The following is a 16,761-nucleotide window of genomic DNA, read 5'->3' on the forward strand; positions in this document are numbered from 1 at the left end:
ATTCTTGTCTCCGTGAACCTTACACCATCGAGAGAGAGAGAGAGAGAGAGAGAGAGAGAGAGAGTCATGTCCATGTCCTTTCCATGCCACCATGTGCAGAAAAGCATGTACTCATGACTGAATGGTAACTTTGGTTTAGGGTTCGGGTGGGAATGGCCATCGAAAGAAAGAGACTATAGGCTTAAGACGAAGGAATGGAATGGTTATGGGCACGATAAAAGGTATTGTCGACTTTGAAAATGTAAGAAAGATATGTACAAAAGGAGGAAGGTTTTCATTTGATTGATCAAAAGGTTAACCTTTTCTCCATTTTTCGGTTCTCAGGAATCAGGACCTTTCTTTTGTTAACAGAAAGGATGACTGCAGGGGAAAAGAATGAGTTCATGAGCCCAAGTCCCAAGCCTAATTACGGATACAATTAATATGAGGCCGTCGGCCCTGAAGGGCTTAATTCTGCCTCACCTTTTTGGATGCGTTTAGGGTTTTGGGTGGACGAAAAAGATTCTTCTGCATGGGAAAAGCCTGGTTCAGAGGCACTGGGAATGGTGATACTGCGGTACTAGTGTTTGCTGGATTAGACCCGTTTTCCAGAACCTTGACCTGTGACTTGAGGAACTTGAGATAGTTGGCAGCCTCATCCAGCACAGATGCAATGTCCAATTTGCTGCCCCCTGGGACCAGTGTTTGCAGTGTCCTTAGCCTCTCACTTATCCTCTCCCTCCTCTGCCTTGCAGCGACAGTCTGTGGGTCACTTGATATCCTCACGTTCTTTCTCTTTGGCTTCTTCGTTGCATCCTCCACACTCAGCCTCACTGGTCTTTGAGCTGCAGACTTGTAGACCATCTCCTTCAATTCCGCCATGGCCTCCGTATCAGGCTCATAGTTGCCTTCCCGAACGAAGTCGATGATCGAACTCCATCCCGACCCCTTTTCTGGCCTCGGCTCCTTGGATTTGTGTTCCCGTGCGAAATGGATTTGAAATCCTCCTTCCTCGGTACAAGAATTTGACCGGAGGAGACTGCAATCGTAGTTGCTTTCTCTTACAATCTCAAACTCCTCGAATTTGCTCTTGGCATTCGTCTTTGCCTTCGATGATTCGACTCGTCGAGTATCTGACTTTGAGAATCCCTGCGAACCCACATCGTCCAGGTTCGGTTGATGGCGACCACAAGAGCCATGGTTTTCAGACTTGCTATACACATTTTTGCAACGAGAAAACGTGGCCGAGATGCCATGTTGAACGCCATCGATGTTGCCGACGACTCGGAGTTCCTCAGATGTTCCAAAGTTCTCGGTAAGCGGGTGGGCAAATCTAGAAGAAGCGGCAGCCTCACCCAGGGTACTACTACCTAATACTGGTCGCGTGAGAACAGAGTCAACTGCTGACATTATCGCTTCTTGATACTGCAACCATTCCAGATCCAAGCTATTGTTTATGGAGTCCGAAGCTGGACGTGAGATTTCCACCGACTCACTGATTCGATCAAGATCTGAACTTGTTTGGCGTGCCAAGATCCTGTGGAGCTCTAAGCTTGAGCCGAGGAGAGATTCGTGGGGCTGTGACTTCTCGTTAAAGGTGCTGTAGCCTTCACTGGAGCCTGTGAAGTTGTCATAGTGATTGCTCCAAGATATACTTGGCGGCACAGAGATCTCGCTTCTGACGGGTGTTGGATTCTCCCAACCGAAGTTATTCATGTTGTGCTTCCGGATCTAGAAACCACAATTATCAATTATAATCCAATTCTTACAAATTTATTGGAATATCTTCGATGCCTTGATTCTATCAAACAAACGCACTTCTTGAAAGGAAAGAGAGGAAAGAAAAAGCCTGTTGTACGTATGATATCTACGTAATAACGAGTCTAGATGCTGCGTATGAATTATACATACCTCGTGCAGATCCAGCTGCTAAAATGCTTAAAATCTGACTTGGATCTCCCTGTTGGTCTCGGGAACTCGAGCGTAGTAATCACGACCTTCTTCTGTCCACTACTTCTACGATATAATTCATCACTCGTGAAGACATCCAGCGCACGTAGCAGAGCTAAAGCACAAGTCACTGCTGGCAAAGGAAAACTTGCTATGTCCCAAGATACAAGCCATCAAAATTCCATCACCTACCTATTACGAAAACCAAATCACGTCCAAAAGGGCGGAGATAAAGCAGGAGGAGGGTTTCTGCTCTCTGTGATGTGGTCAATTCCTGTAAAGGAAGCTTAAAAATAAGTAAACGGTAGGCGCAGAGATTGGTTCTTTAAAGGAGCTGTATGGAGGTTCTATTTTCTAAAGACTCGGCTGCGATGTTCCCTTGATTTTATGGAATTCTGGCGTCTGGGAAGCGCATGAGACTTCTCTGGAGGAGGAGATTAAGTAGAACTCATTCCGGCGGAAAAATGTGACTGCAGCTCTTTAATCCAGTGGCTTATACCCGCTTACTCCCGTCGTCTATAAATCGCTGGCAACGGTGAGGATTGAGCACCACGCTCATCATATGTATCCTTAAAATAATAATAGATGTGACTTGTCTTCTCGATGTTTTACTGTCGCTATCCCTCCGCTTTTGGTAGTGGCATTCGGACCATCTGGAATATATACTTCCATGTTTATGACTTCAATTTCATGTATTTCTTATCACGTAAAAGACGACAAAGCCTCTCTCTCTCTCTCTCTCTCTCTCTCTCTCTCTCTCTCTCTCATATGTATTCAGACAGAGAGAGAGAGGAAGGGAGACTTCCTTCAAATCCATTTTCACCATTGCAAACTAAGCTTTACATGAACAAGAGATCTTTTAGTTGTTTTCGAGATAGTAAGAAATATAACTATTATTATTAAATATTATATTTAATAACAGATTCATAATTCATTATCATAAAATTTTTTTATTTATTATGGTTTAAATGATTTCAATTTTTTATTCATTATCCATGAAACCGTTATTGTTAAATTAAATATTTAATATCATTGAAAATTTTCATTATGGTCCAAATGTTATAAATTTGAATTAATTCTTGAACGTTATGAGTTGGTGATGATAAATGTTCTTGATGGGAGAATATATATATATATATATATATATAAGGATTTTGGTCATTGGGCTCAATCATATCTTTGAAGCAAAAAGGGTTTCCTACATCATCTAAAGCGAGAGTTCTGAGCCGAGAAGTGTCAAAGTTTAAGAAGAAACCTCTGTAGAAATTCTTGACAACGATGGCCGGAGGTACGCTATTTTATTTCCGCATCAGTTTTTATTATGTTTCTATTATAATGATTTAGAAATATAAGTTGGCTTCGATGATTTCTAACATATGGTATCAGAGCCCATTGACCTCTACCTTGATACGAAATAGTTTTCATTTTTATGCCATAAAAATGATTTGATTTTGGTTTCTTCTTGGAAACTTCTTGATATATTTTGTTGAAAATCATGAAAAAAAATCATTTTCAATATTTTTAGTCGATAAAATACTCATATTACGTATGCATATTTAGTTATATAAAATTATGCTTATGAGTCAATTTTTTATGTTTAAAATGTCGAGTGATCCATATAATCTTAATTAATTAAGAATTAGTCACAACATCCTTAATTAATTAAAATTATATATAAAGTTAAAATAAGGATCACATAAGTAATTAGACATCATATTGTGACTGATTATATTTTATATAATAATTATTATCCCACAGAATTTTTTATTATATTTAATATAATTAATCAGGATAAAATATCAAATTATTTTCATAATTTACCCACAGGGATTATGAATTGGAATATAATTTGATAGTTTTATCATAAAGACCATTTGAATCTATTTGAATTAAGAATTTAGCCTATAGGTAATTTTTATGTTATGAGATTCATATATTTTGGCATGTTTCACATTAGTAAAACATGTAATTTAGTCTATCAAACTTTAAATTTTGATATAAGCATGTTTGATTTTATGTAATTTCTCAAATTATTGATTTCTCTGATATTCAATATGATATTCCCGAACTTAGTGGTGATAACTATAAGATATGGAAGGAGAGGGTTCTCCTCCGTTTAGGGTGGATGAATATTGATTATGCTATTAGAAAAGACGAATCACCTATAGTCACTAATACTAGTACTCCGACTGAGATCGCGTTATATTAGCGATAGGAGCGATCCAATCGGCTCAGCGTGATGTTTATCAAAACTAAGATGACTGCTGGCATACGTGGTTCTGTTGACCAGCATGAAAATGTCTGAGACTTGCTACAAGCTATTGACGAACAATTCGTCACTTCGGATAAAGCACTAGTAAGAACCCTTATAATGAAATTTTCATCCCTTAGACTCACCAACATAAAGGGTGTACGTGAGCACATAATGCAAATACGAGATATTGCAGCTCAACTTAAGAAACTCGAGGTTAATATGTCAGAATCCTTCCTGGTGCACTATATTCTGAACGCACTTTCACCTCAATATGACACTTTTAAAATTTTATATAATACACATAAGGATAAATGGTCAATCAATGAATTAATGACCATGTGTGTTCAAGAAGAAGAAGCTAGTGATGGAATTGGGTGAGAGTGCATTGGTAGTAACCACTCACGGGAAGAACAAAACTAGCAAACATCAAGCCAATCAGAAAGCTCATTAGTAGGGAAAAGGTAAAATACCACCCCAAGCTAATATCAAGAAAGAAGCAAGGTGTTTCTTTTGTAAAGAAAGGGACACATAAAAAAGGAATGCACGAAATTCCAACAATGGCCTGAAAAGAAAGGTAAACCAACCTCGTTTGTGTGTTATGAATCTAATATGGTCAATATTAATATTAACACCTGGTGGATTGAATCTGGATCAACAATCTATATTGCAAACTCTTTGCAGGGTATGCAAAACCTAAGGAAGCCAATGAGAAGTGAGCAAAGCATCTTATCAGGAAATAAGATGGGCTCACATATGGAGGCAATTGGAACATGCATTTGAACTTTAAGTAGTGGTTTGGTTTAAAATTAGAAATGACCTATTATGTACCAAGTTTTTTACAAAACTTAATTTCTATTTCCAGATTCGTACCATTTGGGTATTCCTTTAATTTTAAAGATACATCATTTCGTTTATTATATAATTCTGATTGTGTTGGAAATAGTATTTTGTTTGATGGTCTTTATCGTATTTTGTTACAAAATGATAATACTCAAAGTTCAATGCATGTTCACGTAGGCATTAAAAGGTGTAATGTTAATAAGGACTCCTCTAAATTATGGCATCGGAGATTAGGACATATCTCCATAGAGAGAATTAAAAGATTAGTTAAAGATGAGGTACTTAGTACTCTTGATTTTACTAATTTTATGACCTGTGTGAACTGTATTAAGGGAAAGTAGATCAATAAGTCCAAAAAGGGTGCTAATAGGAGTTCAAACATATTAAAGATTATTCATACTGATATATGTTGTCCAAACATGGACATACATGGTAAAAAATACTTTATCTCCTTTATAGATGATTACTCACGATATATGTATATATATTTGCTTCATAACAAAAATGAAGCATTGGATGCCTTCAAAGTCTTTAAGGTTAAAGTTGAGAACCAATGTGGTAAGCAAATTAAAATTGTGAGATCAGATAGAGGTGGAGAATATTATGGTAGATATACTGAAAATGGACAAGCACCTGGTCATTTTGCTAAGTTTCTTCAAGAACATGAGATTGTTGCCCAATACACTATGCTTGATTCTTCAGACCAGAATGGTATTGCAGAAAGAAGAAACCGAACATTATTAGATATGGTGTGGAGTATACTTAGCAACTCCAATCTTCCTAAGTTCTTGTGGACTGAAGCACTAAAGACGGCCATGTATATATTAAACTGAGTTCCAACCAAGGCTGTCCAAAAGACACCATTTGAATTATGGAAAAGTTAGAAACCGAGTTTGCGACATATGTGCATTTGGGGATGTCCGTCTGAAATCAGGATATATAATCCACAAGAGAAGAAACTGGACCCGAGGACTATTAGTGGTTATTTCATTGCATATGCCGAAAAGTCTAAAGGTTACAGGTTCTATTGTCCATCTCACACAACCAAGATTGTGGAATCAAGAAATGCTAAATTTCCTAAGATTGATGTGATTAGTGGGAGCGATAATTACAGGAACATAGTTTCCGCACATGATCATATAAAATCTCAACCTTCCACATCAAATGATAGTTTGGTTATAGTTCATAGTACTCCTCAAGTACAAACTAGTGCTGAACAACCAATCATTGAAATTCCACAAGTTGTTGATAGTATTCTAATAGATCAAGCAGTTCATGAATTACAACAAGCTCTTGAACAACTAGATGAACACAAGTTCCTCAAGGAACTATTGGTATACCTATAAGAATCTGATTATAATATTGGAGCCAAAAATTATTCTGAAACATTTTCACAAGCCATGAGTTGCAAAGAATCAAATTTGTGGCATAATGCTATTAAAGAAGAGATGAATTCCATGATGAGCAATGGAGTCTGGGATCTTGTAGAGTTGCCTAATGAAGCAAAGGCTATTGGTTGCAAATGAGTTTTTAAAACTAAGAAAGATTCATTAGGCAACATTGAGAGATACAAGGCAAGACTTATTGCAAAGGGATTTACTCAAAAAGAGGGAATCATATGGGGATGCTAGGTCGATATCAGAGTAATCCAAGTATGAACTATTGGAGAGTTGCAAAGAAAGTGATGAGGTATCTACAAGGAACCAAAGATTACATGCTTATATATAGACATACAGACAATCTGGATGTGATTGGTTACTCAGATTCAGACTTCGCCGGTTGTGTTGATTCTCATAAATCAACATCAGGATATATTTTTATGATGGCTGGTGGAGTTATTTCTTGGAGAAGTACCAAGCAGACCTTGACTGCTACTTCTACCATGGAAGCTGAGTTTGTCTCCTGTTTTGAGGCTACTTCATATGGTGTATGACTTAAGAGTTTCATTTCTGGGCTTAGAATCATGGATTCTACTTCTATGCCATTAAGAATTTTCTGTGATAATTCAGCCGTTGTCTTTATGGATAAAAATAATAAAAATGAAAATCGAAGTAAATACATCGACATTAAGTATTTAGCCATAAGAGAACGTATAAAAGAAAAGAAAGTGATCATTGAGCATATTAGCACTGAATTAATTATTGCTGATCCTTTGACTAAAGGCATGTCACCTTTGAAATTCAAGGATCATGTAGAAAAAATGGGACTTGGTTCCACTTTGTAATGATATTGAAACTCTTATATATTGTGATATTTTCTCATTCATGTGCACATTATTTTAAAAAAATATATTGTTACTGGACCAAGAATAAACATAAGGTTTATTCATTAAGTAATATTACTACATTAAGATTAAGAAACTAAATATATCGTGATACATGGATGATAATACTCGCTCTTAGAGGACTTATCGCTATGATTCATGTATTTATTTCTTAAGAAAGCTGTTCGAGAAAGATTAATTCAAATTATTAAGCTAAACGTATAGACCAAGTAGGAGAATGTAACCGTTATTATTAAATATTATATTTAATAATAATATAATCATTCTCATTAAGATTCATAATTTATTATCATAAATTTCTTCATTTATTATGGTTAAAATGATTTTAGTTTTTTATTCATTATCCATGAAACTGTTATTATTAAATTAAATATTTAATATCATTAAAGTTTTTCATTATGGTCCAAATGTTACAAATTTGAATTAATTCTTTAATGTCATGAGTTGGTGATAATAAATGTTCTTGATGAGAGAACATCTATATATATGAGGATTTTGGTCCCTATGCTTAATCATCTCTTTGAAGCAAAAGGGTTTTCTACACCATCTAAAGCGAGAGTTCTGAGTGGAAAAGTGTCAAAGTTTAAGAAGAAATCTCTATAGAAATTTTTGACAACAAAGGTTGGAGGTACGTTATTTTTTTTTCGCATCAGTTTTTATTATATTTTTATTATAATAATTTAAAAACATAAGTTAGCTTTAATGATTTCTAACAAGAAAAACAACATCAGAATTGCTGAATTGTGAATAGAAGGATTGGATGGAGAGAGAGAGAGACCATCTGCTTTTGAACCAGCAAAACATGTTCAGCTTTTAACTTTCATTCATAAGAGAAATATACTAAGTTATTCCTAATCACAACATACATATACATATAAATCCAGAAGACAGAAAGGAAGACTTCCTGTAATTTATTTTTAATCTTTCATTTCATTTGTTTTCGTCGTCGCTAAATTATTTTACATTTCGACGAAGTACGCAAAATTTTCGGAAGATGAGCCCCACTGAGAAAAGGGTAAGGCCCAGGCGGGCCCCTCCTGAGGGCACCAAGAAACAACCAGAATTCCGGACCACTAGTGCCACGCCGCGCCTGGTGCTTCGGGGATGGGACGGATCTGCGCATGATAGGGTGGACCAGCCCAGCTAAGCCGGTGGGCCCAGCCCGCCAAGTTCCGCCCATTACTGACTCCCAGAACCCACGGGGATGGCACGTGGGGTTGACGTCTCCGCGCACGACGTGTCGATCTCCTATTGGCTGAAAGGAAGCTGGCACGTGGGATGGAAACCACCGGGCTGCGCGCCAGTCGCAGGATAAGGACCACCGAAGAGAGAAAAAGAGATGGATGGAGGCTTTGGTGTGGCTGAATTATATATATATATATATAGAGAGAGAGAGAGCGTCCTTAGTCCACTGTCGGCATCATATATATATATATATATATATATATAGAGAGAGAGAGAGAAAGAGAGAGAGAGTCCTTAGTCCACTGTCGGCATCGGGTTCTTTCCAAGATTCGTGAACCCCAACCCGAGGACGATGCGTGCCGAAGAATAAGTTGGGAAGGTCAAAATCGATGAACAGTGGCCACCGAATGGATTGCGTACAGCTAGGTGGGAGTCCGACTCTACATGCGCCCCCCGCATGCATGCATGCAATGCAATGCAAGACTGGGATGTTGGTTTCCAATTCCAAATTAGAGAAAAGAAAGGACACTAGTGGCGTGAGCCGTCGTCGAGCTGACCGGTTCACCCAGTGGCTGTCCATTTTGCTGTCTCTTCTTTCTTCCCGATGGATTTATTTCATTTCTCGATCACCGCTCGTTTAAGAAAGGTATAATTATCTTCAGACAAAGAATGAGACATTTGTATCTGTTGCTTAGATATGCATCTTTTTGGTAAGAAACACCAGTCTTTTTTGTTCTCATCTGTTGCTTTTTTTCTCTCTCTCCCCTTCCCAATATTCCTTTTGCAGATTCAGCAGGGAACCAAGTCGAAGCAGGCGGTCGAATCGTGTTCACTCTCCGGTCGCCTTCGATTGTTCTTCCCACATTTTCTTTCATGCATGAACAATGGTGGTCGATTGTTTCTTTCATGCATGAACAGTGGTTGTCGATTGTTCTTCCACCAGAGACGATCATGCATGAACAGTGGTATACACAGGATGGGGCTGGAGGTGGAGGACCACTTCTCGACTTGAGCCGCTGCTGCGATCATTGATTTGAACACCGATCCATGTCTTTCGTTGTCCTCTCCGTTCGTCACGACGGCTCGAACGCCCATCCACTCGCCTGTCGTTGATGCATTGCCGATTAGGAGCACTTGCATCTCTTCCTATCTCTCTCTCTCTCTCTCTCTCTCTCTGCATCGACGGATGCACCACATACTCCACCTGAAAGCAACAAGACGTGGGCGTCACGGAAACTTTAGCCCGAAAGAAAACAAGTCGCTGGTATTGGCATTCCATGGCAATAGATGAGCTAGCTAGCTCGCTCGCTCTCATGATGCTCATTTTGCGTAACATGTACTGTTAAACACAGCGGTCAGGATCACAGGAGCAGGCTTACCTTCTCCATTCCTGGATGTCTCGGAAGACACATGTGTGTAACAGTCTCCACCTCTTCCAGATTCCAGATTCCTCCGAAGGCTTCTGTATGTAATAGGTGAAAGCAGATAAGATTTTCTCAAGGCAGCTAAGGAAATCTTTAAGCAGTTAAAAAAAATTAAAAAAATCCTCCTTGTTGAATGTGTATAACCTTCCCATTGAATGTGTATAAATAGCTATCAAGAGCTCACTATCTAAATGAACTAGGCAATTACATCTCATATATTTCAAAGTAGGCAGCTCTATCGAAGCCTTCTACTGCTCCTCTTTTCTGTTCAGTTGGAAAGGGCAGTGCTGCTGCTTACCTCTCCTCCTCTCCTCCGGCGCCGTTGTTTTCTGTTCCGGAGTCGGAGACTGCTCGGCCACCTCCTGCCCTCACAAGGACCTCGCCTACACTACCGTGGTGGTCGCTGTCCTCGCAACTATTGCCGCCATCCTTGCTGCATAACCTCGTCGAGGTGCTCGACGCCGACACTGCTTACCCTATTTCGTAGTGTTCTCTTACCTGAGTGGCAACCGCCTGTTATTTCCTCTACCTTGGCACACCTCGATAACATTAATCCAAAGCAATAAAGCAGTCACCTCCTGCCACTGCCATCACTGCCTTCCTGCGGCAACAGGAACGATTAAAGTTTTTACAGCTTCCATATGCAGCCGCTTCCCTCTGCCGCAGCAATTTCTCTGCCACAGCAATCTTTACTGCCATAGCAAGCTTCAACAACTGTAACTGTTGCAGATTTTTTTTTTCACCTAATCGCTGTAGCCTCATCGCTGTAGCTTCCTTGCCTATCGCTGCAGCCTCCTCTGTAGTGCATCGCTGCATTGCTGCAGCCTCCTCTGTAGTGCATCGCTGTAGCCTCCTCTATAGTTCATCGCTGCAGCCTCCTCTATAGCGCATCGATATGCTTTTCTCCTCCTCCCTCCCTCCTATATCTTTACATCTTCTATAAAGATCATTGGCCCTGGACTAAAGATGCTCCCGTGCTCAAATTCTTGACAAGAAAAAAGTTAGGAAAGAATTTAATGGAGCTATTATTTTGTTTACAGAATTGAGAAATGAAAATGAGGTTTCTTTTTGTTGAATCTCGTATTTTGATGATGAAACTACTTGATATATGTTTATGATTTAATCTGCGTTTTGAGTGACGCAGGATGCTTCGATCAGGATGAGACAATTAAAGCAGGATAATCATGTTGTGCCGAAGGAACATGTCAGAAGATTGGACGTCGGGCCGGTGGATCGGTCGACGTATCGACAGAAGGCTTCGGGCCGTGGACTCGGGCATCGGGCCAAGAAGAGCGGGTATTGTGCCAAGGATATCGGAGTTGCGGAGTCGACTGGCCGATTGGGCAATAGGCTGCAGAAGAGGACGATGCGCCGAAGAATCGGACGAAGCGTCGAGGGACCAATGACATGTCGGACAACTTGGTTAATTGCTTAGGATTAATTGTCTCGATCGAAGTTTTGTTTTGTTGTGCAGGATTAACTACGATGAAAGTTAGACAAGCAGCAGGAGTTGCGTCGGAGTCAAGTTCATGATCACGTTGGGAGTTCGAGAGTTCGACGGAAGTACGGACGGTCGTCGGAGGTTCTGCGTGAACAGATCCGAGAAGTCCAGAAGCTTGCCAAGCGAAGCTCGTCGGAACTCGCCAAGTGGATCGTCGCAAAGTCCAGGAGTTTGCCGGAAGTCCGCAGAAGCATCACCGAGGGTTCATCGGATGATCGACGGAAGTTCGCCGGAAACTCGCCGGAAGAAGCGATTGACGTACCGAAGCAAAGCTGCAGAAATTGTCTTAAGATTTAATCGTAGTTAGCACGGTGATTAAGTTAGAAATGGGAGGTGATCCCATTAGCTTAATCCTGGGGCAATTGGGCCCCTGAAGAACTCAAGTTGGGTCGAATGGTTCAACCCATTCGAACCCAAGTAGCTGTGGGAGGTGCAACCGCCTAGGCAGGGAGGTAGCACCGCCCAGGCTAAGTCTCCCAGCGAGACTGGGCGGTGCAACCGCTCCAGCCAGGCGGTGCAACCGCCCAGGCTGAGTCTCCCAGCGAGACTGGGCGGTGCAACCGCCCCAGCCAGGAGGTGCAACCGCCAGGGCTGCGAGGCTGGGAGGTGCAACCGCCCCAGCCAAGAGGTGCAACCGCCCAGAGCTCAGTCTTCGAGCTAGACTGGGCGGTGCAACCTCCTCTGTCAAGAGGTTGCACCGCCAGAGCTCAAGTTTCGAGCTCTGCCAGGCGATGCAACCACCGAGCTCAGTCTTCGAGCTCAGGCAGAGAGGTGCATCAGCCTGAGCTCAGTCTCGAGCTCTGCCAGGTGATGCAACCACCGAGCTCAGTCTTCGAGCTCTGGCAGAGAGGTGCATCAGCCTGAGCTCAGTTTCGAGCTCTGCCAGGTGATGCAACCACCGAGCTCAGACTTCGAGCTCTGCCAGGCGGTGCAACCACCGAGCTCAGTCTTCGAGCTCTGCCAGGTGATGCAACCATCGAGCTCAGTCTTCGAGCTCTGGCAGAGAGGAGCAATCGCCTGAGCTCAGTCTTCGAGCTCTGCCAGGCGGTGCCACCTCTCCAGTCAAGAGGTGCAACCGCCTGATCCCAGAATTCTGGGATTTGATCGATTTGATCGTTTTGAGCTCGAATTTTGAATTGGGTTGGGGCCTATAAATACCCCACCCATTCAGCACTGAAAAGAGCAAGAACTTACCCGAAATCTTGATCTTTTCAGTGGTTCTTAGAGCTCAAAACTGCTAGTTTTCCTCCTCCTTCTGTTCTTCAAGTTTGAGTTGTAAAGAGAGGAGAGAAAACATCTGAAAGGGTTGTCTCCTAAGCCCGTCAAAAGGAGTGAATCTGTAAGAGGGTAGTTGGCCTTCGCCTATTGAAGGAAGGCCCCTAGTTGACGTCGGCAACCTCGTCGGTGGAGGAAGCCAAAAGTGGAGTAGGTCAAGGCTGACCGAACCACTCTAAATTTCTGGTTTGCGTTTATTTTTGAGCACTCTATCATTACTGCAAACCTCCTTCATTACTACTGCTCTCTGCGCTTTCACGAACAAGTTCTAAGTGCTGTTCTTCCGAATCTGCATTCAGACGTAAATTCGTATTTTCATACATTACAGTTTACGTTTACGTTTGATTCTGCAGAATTGTCTTCCGTGCTTTTACGAACGAGCTTCTTTGCAGTTTACACTTACATTTTGATCCTATTGATAACTGCAAATTGTCCTCTACGATTTTACGAACGAGTTTCAACATTTAGACGTAAAACTGCATTCAGACGTAAATCGGCTTTCCTCGCACAATCATCAGAACTCAGTTCACGTTTACGTCTTGATTTCAACTGCATACTGCCTTCTGCGAGTATACAAACGAGTTTCAAAGTTTAGACGTAAATCTGCGTTTAGACGTAAAACTGCGTTTAGACGTAAATCTGCGTTTAGACGTAAATCTGAGTTTAGACGTAAATCTGCGTTTAGACGTAAAACTGCGTTTAGACGTAAATCTGCGTTTAGACGTCAAACTGCGTTTAGACGTAAATCTGAGTTTAGACGTAAACTGCGCTTAGACGCAAAACTGCGCTTAGACGCAATCTGCGCTTAGACGCAAACTGCACTTAGATACAAACTGAGAATTAGCTTTTGCATCATAATAGTTTTTGAACGAACGTAGCTTTTGGTTTTTAATCGCTGTAAGATTTCCGCTGCACTAATTCACCCCCCCCCTCTTAGTGCTCTCGATCTTAACACTTTTAATGTGAGGTGCACACAGAACATCATCGAGTATAAAATGCTAGTCATAGGTGCCCAGCAAGCCAATCATGTGAGTGATGGCACGTGTGACTTGATACAGAATCTTTTTGCTTATTATATTTTGGCGTATATCACTTTATAACTATTGCATAAATGCATATATATATTGTGATGTCCTTGGATTTGTGCAATGGGAATCGGATCGTGATGAGATCACGATAATGAGATCGATTCACCTTTAAACACATATCCTAAAGAATCCCGGTCATAGGTTACTCGAGAGGGACATCGTGATAACCGGATAGACTGGTGTGCTGTATACCCGTCCATATGATGGATGCAGCTGGTCTCATAGCTGCTCGTGTAGGGACACTAGGGATACAGTACAGGTGCTCATTGGAGAATGAGTTCACTGATTGATCCGCTTACGGAATGCTGGATGGTTGATGATGCCTTATTGTCAGACAACGCTTCCGTAGTCCTAGTGGTGTATCTGGTCCTTAGACTTGAGACACCAAGGATGTCCTGTATGAGTGCTCCACTCTTTGATACCAGACTTATAGGTTTGGCTGTCCCAGATCTAGTATAGCTGGTCATTGGGAGTGGTAGTCGACCTTACGAGGGCTATTGAGTGTCGACAAAGGATCATCCACTCTCGGCATCATGAGAGGAATATCCCATGTGTTCTTGCTCAGACAAATCCCTGGCCAGGGTCATTCAGGTTGAGAGAGAAAGAGTTCTCCGGGAGAATCCAATTAGAGCGAGACTTGAGTAGAAACCGTATGGGTCTGATAGCACCATGCTCGATATACGGTCTCTGGGATATTAGATGGATGAGGGACTATAGATACATGGTAACTGAGGACAGACAGGTCCAATGGATTGGATTCCCCTGTATCGTCTGGGGACTACGGCGTAGTGGCCTAGTACATCCGTAGTCGATGAGTCGAGTGAATTATTACAGAGATAATAATTCACTGAGTTAGAAGGAGTTCTGACAGATATGACTCACGGCCAGCTCGATATTGGGCCTAGAGGGTCACACACATATGGTAGGCATTGCGATGAGTAGAGGTTCGGATATGAGATATCCGACGGAGCCCTTGTCTTATTGGATGCAGACCCAATACCCACTAGGGAAGGACCCATTAGGGTTTGACACGGGATCTCTATAAATAGGAGGGATTCACAGCCTCATAGGCTAGAATCTTTGCTTGCCCTTCCTATTCTCCTCTCCCTCTCCACCTTAGAGTAGGCCTGGAGTTTTGAGGAGCGTCGTCGCAACCCTGTTGTGTGGATCACCGCTAGAGAGGAGGACGCTTGACCTCCTTCACCCTCTCCTAAGGATCTGCAAGGAAACAGGGATATACGATCTCCCTAGGTAACACAATCTCTATACGCAGTTTTGTGTTTTGTGGATTTTTGCGCACCAATCTTCGCATGACGACGAACATCTTTTTGGGAATCGAGGATTTTTGTTTTTCTTGTTCTTTCGCTGCGCATATGATGTCGCCCCCCATGATTTCCCAACAGTGGTATCATAGCCAGGTTGTTCGTGCGAATGATTGGTTTTGAACTGCATGTGTTGTGTTTAGGAAGAATATTGACGTCAAAATCGTTGACGCAAAAGCGAGGAAGGGCAGCAACAGTTGCTGCCCTCGATCTGCATGCCTGCAGCCACCTGCAGCGGCAGCCGCAGCCGCAGCCAGGCAGCATAGCGCCGGCGCATCCGCAAGCGCTGTGCCTGCAGCAGCCGGCCGGCGGTCTGCTTGCAGCAGGCTTGCTGCTGGCGGGGCTGGCAGCCCACGGGCAGAGGCACCGCAGGGTAGCGGCGCCTGCCGCCGCTGCTCCCGCGGGCGAAACCCCCCCACAGGGGCGGCCGCCCGGCGGTACAGCTGCGGAGGCAGCGGCGCCCGAAGGGGGCACCCACCCGCAGCGGCATCGCCGCCAGCGGGCGTGCCGCCTGCAGGCGAGGGCAGTGCCCTCGCCCCGCCGCACAGGCCGCTGCCGGCAGGGTGGCGGCGGCGGCAGCAGCGAAAAGGGGAAAGGGTATTAGGGTTTTCTAGGCAAAAGATAGTTTTGCCCCTCGGAATTTGAGAAATTCCAGTTTCTGTCTTTTGTCCAAATTATGAAAATACCCTTAGGAATTGAGAAATTCCCTACATGTCCCTGATTTAAGAAAAATATTAATTAATTAAAAGGTTTAGTTGATTATTAATTTTATTATTATCTAGTAGTCCTACATGATGATGATTATTTATACATGTGATGTATGATGTGTGGACGGATGATCATGGACCGTGTGATGTGTGTACTTGTGATTATTATTATTGAGGTCTGCGAACCTCCATTATATTTCTCATTTATTGTCGGGCCTGCGTGCCTATGATTAAGTTGTAATCACATGAGGAGGCGTAGCGGGAGCGTGGATGCGATAGCGGGACCCACGAGACGGACGATCGTGATGCATGGAGATGCATCAAGATGTCAACGGAACCGACGAGGACGAGATGGACGATCACAGGGCATGGAGATGCACCGTTGCACACATAGATCTTGATGTGAGTGATTAGGCCTACTGGCTCGGGCCTAATCATATTAGGTTGTGGTCCATGATTATCTGATGTGATTGCTTATACACATACTAGATATGTATATATATTTGCATGCGATGTAGATATATATTAAATATGTATATATGTGACGTGTCATATTAGGAGACCAAATTATAGAAACATCTCTCGATAATATTAAGTCGGTAAACGTGAGGCAATTAGATTGACCCACGTGGCCTTCCATCATTATGAGTAGGAACCGATTCCCGGTGTAGGTTGAGTTGGTCGAGTCCCTCGAGACTCACCTATATCGCGATTCGCTATCTTGCTTACGACATAGAGATGTCATCGGTGACCTGAGGGCATGGTATGCTGGGTCGAGTCCCTCGAGGGTATATCATCAAATCAGACTCATCTTGTAATGAATGTGTTGACTTAACCGAGCATCATGGTTGGTCGAGTCCCTCGAGGCCATGGTGATTCGGAGGCCGAACAGGACGGGAATCACAAGGAGTTGTGATCGGCAAGAGTTGCCTACCTTTTAGGCTTAGTGTGA

General features: G+C 42.4%; 1 protein-coding gene across 1 annotated transcript; it reads right to left on the reverse strand.

Moving 5' to 3' along the window:
• Positions 1 to 253: 253 nt before the first annotated feature.
• Positions 254 to 2,439, reverse strand: LOC135636041 (transcription factor bHLH87-like). The gene is made up of 2 exons (XM_065147572.1): positions 1,891 to 2,439; positions 254 to 1,710 (listed from the first exon to the last, which is right to left on the reverse strand). Exon 2 carries the CDS (start codon positions 1,693 to 1,695, stop codon positions 448 to 450), a length of 1,248 nt encoding a protein of 415 aa, XP_065003644.1. The 5' UTR covers positions 1,696 to 1,710; positions 1,891 to 2,439; the 3' UTR covers positions 254 to 447.
• Between the last annotated feature and the right edge of the window lie 14,322 nt (positions 2,440 to 16,761).

The sequence above is a fragment of the Musa acuminata genome, chromosome BXJ3-4, assembly GCF_036884655.1.
Source record: "Musa acuminata AAA Group cultivar baxijiao chromosome BXJ3-4, Cavendish_Baxijiao_AAA, whole genome shotgun sequence".
NCBI lineage: Eukaryota > Viridiplantae > Streptophyta > Magnoliopsida > Zingiberales > Musaceae > Musa > Musa acuminata.